The 12,958-nt window shown below is 38.5% G+C and overlaps 1 protein-coding gene across 1 annotated transcript; it reads right to left on the reverse strand.

The window, feature by feature from the left end:
• Positions 1-1,196: 1,196 nt before the first annotated feature.
• On the reverse strand, positions 1,197-12,743 carry LOC119741951 (ras-related protein R-Ras2-like). The gene is made up of 6 exons (XM_038217918.1): positions 12,507-12,743; positions 11,119-11,206; positions 4,820-4,922; positions 4,004-4,112; positions 2,392-2,510; positions 1,197-1,541 (listed from the first exon to the last, which is right to left on the reverse strand). The coding sequence occupies exons 1-6, from the start codon at positions 12,609-12,611 to the stop codon at positions 1,460-1,462; spliced, it is 606 nt and encodes a 201-aa protein (XP_038073846.1). The 5' UTR covers positions 12,612-12,743; the 3' UTR covers positions 1,197-1,459.
• Positions 12,744-12,958: the final 215 nt, after the last annotated feature.

Consider the following 12,958-nt stretch of genomic DNA (forward strand, 5'->3'; position numbering starts at 1 on the left):
ACATTGGCTTGGTCAATCAGGGCTGTGATTGGTTGAAACACCATAGGGCGGGGCTTAACAGAAAGTCTATTGCAACAATAGGTTTTTTTAGCACACCAATTACAGCAACGATATTCTAAAAAAAATATTGTTCAAATTTCCAGAAGTTTTTTTTCAAAAGAGTTTGTTATCCAATTCTTTATAAGATGTTGCATTCATTATTCACTGAATGCACAAACAATTGTCGCAAATTTATCACCTATAAAATCACCCATTGTATATGGCAAGAAGATGGTCTAATTCATGACCAGCTCCTTAGAAATAAGAGTCAAGTTCGAAAATTGGACGCTGAGTTTTTGATGCTGAGGTAGAACATGAGCTCATGTAAACAAACATTGGAGTAAATACCAGATTCGGAGTCTATCTTTCTTGGATAAAATGTATAGGACATCACAAATTGCCTCAAGATGGTTTATACTCGTCAGATCTCACTTCAGTTTTGAAACAGACATATAGTCCGATGCACAACAAAGTAATACAAGTGACAGATCAGAACACAGACTTTTGTAAACATGATACGTCACTACATGATGTGGCAACTATCCACGATACATCACATCATAGTGCGATCGAAGACACATGTACAGGGCAAATCCAAACAAAATATGTAGCACCAAAAATAATAATGACTGGAAAGCCAATTTCATAGACTACTTTTAGATGAAAAAAAAATTACTTAAATTGCTCAATCCGTTCAAAGTATATCACCATTTAAACGCAATGACTCGAAAACCTCTGTCGTCCAAAAATGCGATTTCAAGAATCGTCATCACAATTGATATCTTCAAACATCATCAGCGATTAAAACCTCAGTTTAAAAGTTAAACATATTCAACAAAGTCTTTTTGAAGGCCCGTCTTTTGAAAAAAAGTGGATTATATAAATCATATTGTTTGCCTAAGCAGGGTCGTTAACAAAAATATTGTGTACTACAGTTGTTGACAGTTGTTGAAACAAGTATTCCGTGTCATTTTCTTTGTTGTTCCAAACAGTCAGAGCACACAATAAATTGCTTTTTTTGGACGAAACAGGTTTTAGGGTCATTGCGTTTAAATGGTGATATTCTTTGAACGAATTGAGCAATTTCAGTATTTTTTTGCATCTAATAGTAGTTTCTGAAATTGGCTTTCCAGTCATTATTATTTTTGGTGCTACATGTTTTTTTAAATATGAAATTTATTTTAGGGTTTGGGTTCCACTTTTTCTGACTCACCCTGTATAACAATAATGATAACATTTCAAATTACATAAAAATCTGGTGTGGAACTTTACTCTTATTTCACGGAAACAGGTCATTCATCATCACAGCACGCAAACCATGCTCAGCAAAGTCATGAGTACCTTCTACATACACTAGAACCTATCTGCAATCCAGTAAACATCTTGAGAATATTGCCACTTCTTCGCATCTTACCAAATTTTACAAGAGTGTGCAGCAGGATTTCTTCTCGCTTTTACCGGATGGTTGCAGCATGGGAGGATTCTCTTCAGCTTGGAATTTTCTACAAGAAAATATGATATGAAAATCATGAGAGCATGTTGGAATGTTAGCAAAATGAGGTTGTCAGGCAATCATCCTTTTAACTAAAGATTACAAGTCTCAGGAAACTAAATCTCTGTAATGTTTGATGTTTGCAGTGACCACATTTAAAATGTACCCAAAAATAAGAACAAAGTTTTCTGACTAACACGTAGTTGCATAAGTGAAAGGACATGCTCATACTTTATCATGCATAATTGGTAAAATTGAAGAAAACAATTTTTGGGGGATTTTTTCAAGTGTACCAATGACAGGAACTCTCCCACCCTATTTTTGCCCAATTTTAGGACACTATTTATTGTTTTTTCTTTTGGACTAAATGTCATGATACTTAAAATTCAAAAGCTTTTGGTAGCAAGTTTTATTTAGGTCATGGAACCAATGTTTAACTGAATGAATATGAACCTCATCAACAAAGAGATTTGGCAACACTGCATGAGGGAAGTCAGGGGACCAGTCAAGATGTGACATGCTAGGGGACTCCATATACTTCTTCTGTTTAGTGGGGTGCCGTGTTCAAATGGTTACGGTGTTCGACTCACGTGCCGGGGTACGTGGGTTTGAACCCTGACAGGGAACATGGTGCTTGTGTTCTTGGGCAAGACACTTTACTACAATTGCCTCTCTCCACCCAGGGGTATAAATGGGTACCTGTGAACGTAGAGACCAGAATGCGCTGATTTCGAGCTGCTGCAAAAACTGGTCTCATGGCCTGATGACCAAGGGTAATAATTGTGAAGAAGCGCTTTGAGACCGTTGGTATAAAGCGCTATATAAGCACGTTATGCTCATTTATTAGCCAGTACTCTTACCGTATTGTCCTAACAAGTTGATGAAATGCTTGGTCCACGTTCATCCTTGTCTTGGCACTTGCTTCAATGACTTCAAGTTTAAGCTGCTTGCCAAGTGCTTGAGCTTCTTCTCCGGATACCTGGGGAAAAAAAGAAAAACAGAAAGCAATCCAACAAAAGTTGATTTTGGCTCCCTCTTGTGGTTTTACAAGATTCTGTAGAGAAAGTGAAATAGCTTGTATTAGGCCAAGTAAAACAACACCAGTTGATCATCCCTGCCCGCATCCTTTTTTGAAGCCACATGCTTTAAAAAATAATTGTTCCCCAAAAATGCATATTTTCGCTTAAAATCTTGACCCATGCGATAATAAATCAAAGATGTGTCACTTACGCTGCACAAATTAATTAACCCTCCTGCTATTTAAGCAGTCACAGACAGCGAAAATTCACTTCCACTTCCCCTGCTATACTTTTAACAAAGGCTAGCCACCAACAGTCAGATCATATATGTCAATCAAGTACTGTGTCTAGTCAAACCCGATCAACAGACAAGCAGGCAAGTTGTGGTCACAGCTGTTTTATCACTCTCCTGGAGTCAAAGCATAGCTGTATCAAGTTACTTAATCAGTCCAAAGCAGTTGATCCTGCTTTATGTGGGCTGGGAATTCTTAAGGGTCGAAAACAGTCACTTGATTGATTTTGACTGCAAGGATAACTTGGAATAGAAGGTATGTGTGCAAAGGTCAAGGAGGGTTAATAACTGGTGCCTCGGTTGTCGTATGGCACCACTACATCACGTGTATGCATGTTAACTAAATTTGCGACAGGGAGCCAGACCGCAAGTAATGGATATTTGACCTTCAACCCACAAATAGCACACAGTCTGAGGCGACCCAAACAAATACTCTCATTGGCCGATCTATTCACATTCGCCAAAAATTGACCAATCACTTTATATGATCTATTCCATCGCGCCTGTTTCGTGTCTGGATTACTGGTAGAATCTGTAATAAAAAGCTGGCAGTCATTTTGAACTGAACAGTTGTCGGCCATTTTTAATGTAAAAGCTACTGGCGGCCATCTTGGAGAAAAAAATTTAAAAAATAAAAAATAAAAAGGACCTCTCCCTCCTCATTTTGGAACAAACCCAGCCGGTCAACTTGTACTTTTTTTTTTAGTTGGCCTTGGTGACATTTGCTTATACTGATTAAGCTTGACTAAATTTGCTTAGCTCCCATGAAATTGAAAGAGTGACAAAGGCCCCATCTGACTTACATGTACATGGCTAAGACCAGCAGTAACGTACATGTACATGTCTATGGAAAGTGGCTTTAGCCTTACATATGGGAACATGTGTAATTGCAAGCCATGGCCATAGCCTTTATGGACTTTGCCTATGACCCATAACCTTTATCCTTGCTTACTTGACCTTTGACCCAACCATCAACAGTGATGTCACTAACCCTGGTTTGAAAAATGAACGTCAAGAATTTAATTGAAGCTTGCAATTTCAATCTTTTCTGCTTTGTTGGATCAAGGATTAAACAAAAAAAAGCAAAATTGAAATTAAATATCCAATTTTTTACCTACTCTCAAATGCAGACGGGATTGCCAAATACAAACATTTGCTTACCACTCGTTGGTTGATTAAATCTGCCTTGTTAGCCACCAGGATCATAGGATACTCATCCCGATCCTTTACTCGCAGAATCTGCCGATGAAATCTGACGATTTCCTCAAAACTAGAACAGAAAAGTAACCCCGAAAAAAAAACCATATGAATCATTACTCAATTACTACCATGAGGATGTTGTGGTTCGTGGTGGTTGAAGTGCTGATTTCCTTCATGGAAAGGATTTAATTGCGACCAATGATTTTCAACTAAATTAAGCGGAGAATGGCTGGGCTAAATGTAACTACCCTTTTAAGATGGCATACAGTTTAAGCCTAGCTCTAAGGCTCATGACATGGGAAATTCGTCATTTTATGTTATAAACCTTAGAGCCGAGTGTTCCAAGCTAGTCTGAATGAAGCCGCAGAGTATCTCTGTGGCTAGCTGTGGGTTCATGGACACTGATGAACATGAAGCAGTGGGGAAGATTGGGGGGGGGGAGTGTGATTTGCGAGGAATGTCACTAAAACGGACAATATTTAGGGTAATTAAAGACCATTGGCATGAAGGCTGTTACGAGCCAATATGGCCTATTAGGCAGGCGTTTATTTCCGCTTTCTGTAGCATAAAACAACTGAGAATATTTCTGTTCCCCCTGGATGGGATGCTGGTCCATCGCAGGTTACTCCCTAGCTAATGCCGGTACCCATTTATACTCCTAGGTGGAGAGAGGCAAGCCGGGGTAAAGCGACTTGTCCGAGGATATAACATATGGCTAGCAGCTGGATTCGAACCCTAACCACTATACCTATTGTTAACGGTCTTACGCATACGTACCTCGTTCTATTGGTGAGGCTGAATACGAGCAGAAAGCCATCCCCAGTTCTCATGTACTGTTCTCTCATCGCATTGAATTCATCCTGACCTGCCGTATCCAAAACTGACGACAAAACAACCAGCAAATTAGAAGCTAACATAGATAGTTGGATGTTGAACTGTTAAGCGTTCCCCTCCAATCTCCCCTCCCCCCCCCCATCCCCGCCCATCCTCTGAAGTCCCGGTTCTTCTAAGATCAATTTTCATTAACTCTTTTAACATAGAAATGCTTCCATGCTGTCAATACAAACCAGGGCTAACAATAACAACTGATCAGCTGATCATAAAAAAGTAACCGACACAGGCAATTCTGTTTTTCTTAATATGATTCCATAACCAAAAGAAAACTATATAAACAATGTTAGCATGAAGCAAGCTAAATATCTGTTGTCAGAAACTACAAGAATAATGTACGTGTTTCAGGGTAACATGCATGTACACCGGTACACGTTGAATTTACTGTGCAAATGTTCAACATATTTTGGCATGACTATGCATATGGTTGTCAACCAAATCGACACATAATATATGCATAGCCCTTTCACACTTTCCAAAGTCTCTGTGTGTTTAAAGCTATAGTCCATCATTTGCAGCTATCCGAATAGTAGCTGGCGTATTTATTGTTGAAAAACATACTTGGTTGAAAGATAGTAAGGGGACTAAACTCCCTGTGAAATTATTCTTTCTGGCAAGCTGTCATTTTGAAGTAATCAACGAAAGAAGGCCTTTCCAACGGTGCTTCTTAAGACGCACCGTAGGAAACTTTAAATTAGTAGTTCGTTTTGTTATTCGGCGAAGCGCGCGCAAGCATTGGCACGACGCACACGTACCCCCGGTTGCTATAATTCGTCAGATCTGTGCGCGACATCGCGTAGCTGCATTCGGCTCAGCGAGAACGAGTCTCGGACGCTGAATTCAGGCGCAATTCAAAACATGATTCAGCAACTTTTGATTTGAAATTGAGATCCTAGAATGCCGTTTTTCTCAGAATATACAGCTGAAGCTGAGCTGAAACTTTAACAGGTTAGTTGTTCAGTACCCTTCATTAGATTTTGAGCACTTTTGTTGCTTCAAACGAACAAAATGCACACATTACAAATGATGGACTATAACTTTAACCTGGGTCCAACACAGAGGTTTAAGGAACCCCTTTCAAACTAGTAAGAATCCAACACGGCTTCTATGAGGGTCCAGCACTCTACATCCAGGGTAAAACCCAACCCTGGCCAGGACCAAGGTTGAGAGGCTCAACCCAGACAAAAACTCCAAAATCTACAGCCACCAGGGTACACACCATTGTCAGTGTGAACAGTATGCCTTGCCTGTACACTTGTTGGATGGCTTTTGACAAAAGTGTGGCATTTGACAAACAAACCCATGTAAAGACTTACATAAAAAAAACACTAAGAACTTGCAATTACGGTAGGCTCCCCCCCCCCCCCAAAAGGTCTGCTCCCGTTACCCTACGGTACCTACCCTATTTTGACAGCCCCTACCATAATTTTGTTTTGGGGGAAAAAAATGAGGAATAAAAACCCCGAAAACCATCAATTACTACAATTTATCCTTGACTACACGCAGACACCTCCATGTGATCGTACACACACACAAAATTGCCCAAAACAAACAATTCCCATGTAATCGGAAGCAGAACTATTTTGTTTTGGCCTTATGTGAAACACACACGTATGTATGCCTTGGCAACAATCTGTTGCAGCTATATCATGTTGATGGCAACATGATCAGCACATATAGATTTGGGGCGTCCGATTTGACAGTGCAAAACAACAATATGAACATTTCCTGTGCAGGTTATATGTCAGGTGACTTGCTTCATTTACAATGTACGTTTCCCATGTAGAACAAGTGGCATTGTATATGGCTAGACTTCCTACAGCCTCAGACAATGGAACAACACATCATATACCCACGCACAATGCTATTTTTTACACCTAGAAGAGTGCTGGAATCTATCGTTTATAACAGGAGGGATCTGTCATGGGGGGGGGGCAGCTCTGGGAACAAGAGACTTGGAGATGGCCTGAATAACTGAACACTCTCCAACTGACTTGGAGTGACAAATATCTCTGATGAGTTAGTGAGAAAAATGAGTTACAGGGAATGCACAACATGTGCTTTTGCTGCAACTTTCAGAAATAAATGGATTTGGAGGATTAGTATGTTATAGCAAAGCAAACCGATCATGTTCTTAAAGTCTGGTTCCCTGACCCCACTTAAGATGAAACGGAGTATTTTATAGACTTTGGGGAATTGTTAAGGTCAGAGAATCAGTCTGGTAGGCTTGTACCCCTTCACAGGTGTGTGATCAATTGCAAAGAAAACGCGGAATAACTAATTATGAAAAATTAGGAGCAGTTTTTGAAAAAGCCAGTTTTCTCCAATGCTGGTCGGCCGACTGGCATTGGAAAAAATACCGTTTTTCTTGAAAATGACATCACACTAGGAGCCACGATTTTACAGTATGCTTAAGACTGTCATTCCCTAACAGTCCAGTAAGATATTTCATGACAATTTGGTCATTTCATTTTGTGATGTTTGCAAATGTTGTATCTTCCCTTTAATGTGACAATTTTTGTAAGAATAAGTGACTTTCTCCCCGGTTCTTTTCAGAACCTCTCCATCTCACAAAAGAGATTTGTCCCACGGTGCTACGGTAAATCTTTATCTTATTACACTTGAAATCCCCCGCACTGCTCCAAGATGTCCCTGCCCCTGCCTCAACATATTGACAGTGATTGCTGGAGGATTTTGCAGGATGAGGCAGTGCATGGTGTTCCTCCAAGGACCACATTCAAGAAATAATGGGGGATTTTGGAGGATTGAGGCTGTATCTAATTTGTACACGGAGGCAGTAGAAGGATTTTGAAGGAATGAGATTGCATCCTAGCAAAAATGCCTAGGGATTTAAGGGTTAATACATTTTGACTCCATTTGGGACAGTTATTGTAAAAAAAAGCAATTTTTTGACAGTTTGATTTTTGAATGTTTGAAAATGATATCCATGACCTTTAACCGATGCTTCCTTCATGTGGAACATTCACAGAAAATCAACAATGTGAACAAACCAAGCCATAAAAATAACATTTCTTGACACTTGTAATTAATTAAAAGGCATACAGTTATACAAGTATGTGCTGTTATATGTTGGTCAATATGCAAAATTGTTTTGCGGGTGCCAGGTGGATGGTCAACACAGTTTTCATAGTTTTCACAGGCATATAAAAGCATGGCACATAGGGGCCTACATGTAATTCTATTTTGCATGTGGGTTGTACAGCAGACAAAGTGAACAAACGAACTAACCCGTAAACTGAAAAGTTTATCAGATGCATTAATTTAAGTATATATTTACAATATACTGATAGGTATACTTACATAGTATGCATATATTTATTATTTTAAATTTTTTTTATAAATAATGAATTTTGAACATTTCAGAAATCCAACAACAGTTATTAGTAATTTTGGTTACAATTAGACTTATGTATGCAAATTGCACGTATTGAAGCAAATACAGGGCGTCTCCAAAAAACTCAGTCAATCCATAAAGATTAAAAATCCTGGCACTCTCTTTGCAAAACTCATCTATAGAGTCTGAAGGTGTAGTAAATACTCTACACAATGGTCTTTATCCCGTCTCATTTGAACACCCCAGTCCAGAGATACAGCTAATTAAATGAAAGGACTTGAATTCCAAGTTGGGCCACTTGGTATCTAATGAAAGGCATTCACATACCAACAAGGTGAAGAAAGTGGCCCACACAGATTTTTGACAGTCTTTACAAGCTTTGCCGTAACTTTTAAACTAAAAGGTCCAAATCACACAGAACAAAAATCCTGTGAAGGGTAAAGAAACACTCTATCATCTCATGGTAAATTGTTTACAAAAAAACAACGATTTAGTTTCCTCAGAAAAAAATGTTGTTTAACTGCTACATTTTTTGGGAGACACCCTGTACATATGGCAATAGAGCACATTTGCCATGGATTATCTCTGCAGTACACTATCTACAGATACAGTCATGGAATAAGCCACAGATACAGCGCACACACTCTTGGACCTCTCTTACTGCCTATGGGCAAGCCAATTATGCATCTGACACATTCTTCAAATTGTTGAAACGCTGACAGTTATTTCTGGATTATAACATTTCAAAAGAGAAATTGGATCAATTCAAGGCTTACCAGTATTTTCTTTCAACACTTGCAAACAGATTCATTAAATTGAATTCCATGCAAATACAATATGGTTTTCAATGTTTTATTTTTTAATATTTGCCTGGAGCAAAGTTTTCGTTATAATAAGGCTCTCTGGAAAAAAAATCTCATCCTATCCGTGTGGCTTGGGGAAAATAATGTTTTCAAATTCTAATCATTAGCCATCAATGAAATTAAGGATGTTACTCTGCGTTTAATTTTACAGTAAATATTTAAATACCGTTTAAACTATGAGGGCGCTGTTCATCATGGCTGGGCACCTCTTATCTTCTAGTTTATTTTCTTTTATTAAAAGTTCAAACATTTGGCTATTTCACAAAGGCTGACACCTGCCCGTTTTGTCTGCAGACCGGCACGATTGCCATGATAAATCAACAATGAATGACATTATAACAGCTGGCAGTCATTGCAAAATGACTACATGCACCCCGAATATAATCGAGCAAGTGCTGTGGTGCTTCTAAGGTTTTGTAAACTAAAAAGGGTCGAAAACATTGTGAATTATTTGTGCTATGTATGTTTATCAAGGGAAGATCGTGTGATTGTTCAGTAGGTTTCTTGTTTATAATTCAGGTTTCTTTAAAGTTTTGGAATATTTGTAAATGCATTTAGAATTTGTTTCATTTAAACGTTTAAACACATAGACGTCACCTCCTTAAATGAAATAAAAAATAAAATATGAAAAAAAACACATGCAGCATTTTGGCTCTATGCCATCCTATATGTGTACTTTTTAATCACAACAGTTCATGTGTTATGATGGGAAATGATTAATTCTCAGAAACAAAACCCAGAGGAATCCTGTTTTTTTTTTTTTTTCATAGAACATTCAAAGCTAATGTTTGAAAGTGGATGAAATGATGAAAAGCCTTATACATGTAATGGGATTAAGGGAAAGGAATTGATGAATAACATGTTTGCTTGATCTCTTCAATTCAATGAGGTTGATACAATTGTAAAGCAAATGTTTGCTTAACAGTATTCAAGTACAGGAGACAGAATACATTGAATCCACAGGATACATGTATAATTGAAGTGTGTGTACTGTGTGCAAGGGATTTCTCATGAATGAAGAATTACTCAGGAAGGGATTTTCCCACGGAATCAACATGCGTGAAGCAACTTAACAAAATGTATCATAAACCACCAAAGACATTTTTTGTTGTTAAAATTTTGCATGATGGAAATCAATGGAAACAATCAGAATTTTTTGTTTGAAGCATCAAAAGTGCTCAAAATGTAAAGACGGGTGTTTAACAACTACCTAATTTGATGAAGTTTTACACGTAGCTCTGTAAATGCTGTATATTCTGAGAAAACAATGTTCTAGGATCTCGATTTCAATTCAAAGTTGCCGAGTCACGTTTTGAATTGCGCCCGAAATCAGCATCCGGGACACGTTCTCATTCAGCCAATTGCAGCTACGTGATGTCACGCACTGAACTGACGAATAATAGCACCCACGCCCGTGTGTGCATCGTGTCAACGCTTTTGCGCACCCATTCACGGATTCGCCGAGTTACAAACCAACTACTAACGGAAATTTTTTAAAATGCGCCACTCGACATATCTTTGGAACTGGCATGCTGTCATTTTCTTGAAAATGACAGCATGCCAGAAAGAATAATTTCACAGGGAGTTTAGTACAATTACTATCTTTAAACCAAGTAAGGTTTTGAAGAATAATTTTGTCAGTTACTTTATGGATAGCTGCAAATGATCTACTCTACCTTTAAACATACATGTGAACACTTGTCTAGGAAGTAAGCCTTACTTTGGGCGGTACATGTAGTGACGTCGCACTCTAGCACTCAATCTCTCTTAAGGAGAAACGTTGGTTCTGACAGAATGATAGAGAGTATTTTCTCAACGTTTCAGACACCATACTGATGTCTGGCACTATCCCAAGGATAAACAGATCAGTATACTATCCGAAACATTGATGAAATACTCTCATGGTTCTTTCTCAAGACACATTTAGGAATCGAAATTCAAAGCTTCACAAAGATTTGCATACTTACTGTCCAGCTTAGCTACTACACTATCGATGACACATTGTTTGGTGTAGGAATCTTCTATGGTGGGGTCGTACTCTACCACAAAATAGGACTGTGGGAGAGGAAAGGTAAAGCTTTTTAATCGTACAAACTACCGTGGGCACATCAAGAGAATCTTGGTTAGCTATAGAGCCCTACATTTTTAAGATGCCATACACAATGTACACAGTTTCTTTCAACCTATAGGCCCACCATGCCTTCTTGTAACTAGCCCCATAATGTGGCTCAAATACTGGACTTGTGACCCACACAGTGAATATATATGTGGAGAAAAGTTGATTTTGAGGAAATCAAAATGGGGGCTATGTTTTTTTCATTTGATATTCGTCATGGAAGATACTAGCCAGGAAAAATGGAGTTCTGTTTCTGTAGGTGTTTAGTTATCCTGTACAGTGACTTTATCCAAAACAGATTTCCGTAATGTTCTCTGGGTCACATGTCTTACTTAACTTTATTTCCAATTCCAAACGAGAAAATGAACAAAATATATACAGAGAGTATGGATAACATTGTAAATAATGCAGTGGAAAAGGAAAAAAATTTATAAGAAAAAATGTCATGTACACTTGACCTCTTGATTTTCTCTACCAGGTAAGTATCTTCCATGGTGAATATCAAGTGAAAAAGGCAGTGGATTTTGGCCCTGAGGCGTGAAGCAGTCCCCGTTTGTTTTCAGCGTTGTACCAGCATGGCACTGAACATGCACAGTGACTGTTGCTTGGGACTTAGACATTTTTACCCTGACAAATCTAAATCTGGTTCCGGGCTAACACTGTCGTTGTGACTTTGTGTTAAAGAGACGGGAATCAGACCTATATTACAATTTCAGACTTTCTTTCACTATAAAAAAAATTCCTCCAGAAAAGATGAAATACTCCACACTTAAATATATCGATTTAAAACAATAAATGAAGACAATTCTTATTTCTTGGGACAGTTCCAAAAACATCGGTTACTCTGGGACTCGAACTATAGCCGTGTTGCTTGCGAGGTGGTGGGCTATCCACGGCACCAGACCACGGCACGGGTTTGCTGGGACAGAAAAGGAACATGTAATGTAACATACATGCATGACGGTGCTATACGATCTGCCGGCTTACATGTAGGTTAAGAACGGAAAAAAATGCGAGACCGGTTCACAGCTACAAAAACAAAGTGTGAAAAAAAACAGTCTCGATTCCGATTTCCTCTAATCAAATGTTCCCAACATAGCATATGATCACAGTGTGTGGCTCACAATACAGAGGAAGCCCAATATTTGAGACATATTTATGGGGCTAGTACTAAGTTGTACATGAACACACCATATTTAATGCATTACAATCACTCCCAGTTAATTTGTGCAAGTATACCTGAATGAACTGTATGGTGATGGCACTTTTGCCGACACCCCCACCTCCGACCACGACTATCTTAAGAGTCTGTATTGTGCCATCAGAGGCTGCAGTCGTAGACATGATGACTGGCCACACAGCATCCAGAAAATCCGGTTAAAAATAGATAAAAAATGTTTATACACAGAACGACTTATCTTGACCTACATAGTCATAGCGCTCACGTCTACATCCGGAAGTGATGGTTGGTTGAACACCCTATCGACTGCACCTATATTACATATGCTAATTTATGCAGTTATTCACATAAGGGCATTCCATTTGTATCGTTGTAGGGGTTGCGAAAAAAATCAAGTGACTCGTAAAACCAATACTCCAATAGTATCCAAAGTAACCCAAAATATACAAGAGAAAATTAACACACACTAAGACTTATTTAATTAAGTTGATTTATATGGTAAAATAAATAA

This window comes from Patiria miniata, unplaced genomic scaffold (assembly GCF_015706575.1).
Source record: "Patiria miniata isolate m_02_andy unplaced genomic scaffold, ASM1570657v1 HiC_scaffold_5, whole genome shotgun sequence".
Lineage (NCBI taxonomy): Eukaryota > Metazoa > Echinodermata > Asteroidea > Valvatida > Asterinidae > Patiria > Patiria miniata.

Excerpts from the sequence above, each read along its gene's own strand:
- LOC119741951 (XM_038217918.1), bottom strand. The coding sequence starts at position 12,611 with ATGTCTACGACTGCAGCCTCTGATGGCACAATACAGACTCTTAAGATA. Across the intron at positions 11,207-12,506 it reads TCACCATACAGTTCATTCAG|TCCTATTTTGTGGTAGAGTA; the intron begins GTATACTTGCAC and ends CCTCTCCCACAG. Across the intron at positions 1,542-2,391 it reads CAACTTGTTAGGACAATACG|AAAATTCCAAGCTGAAGAGA; the intron begins GTAAGAGTACTG and ends ATTTTCTTGTAG.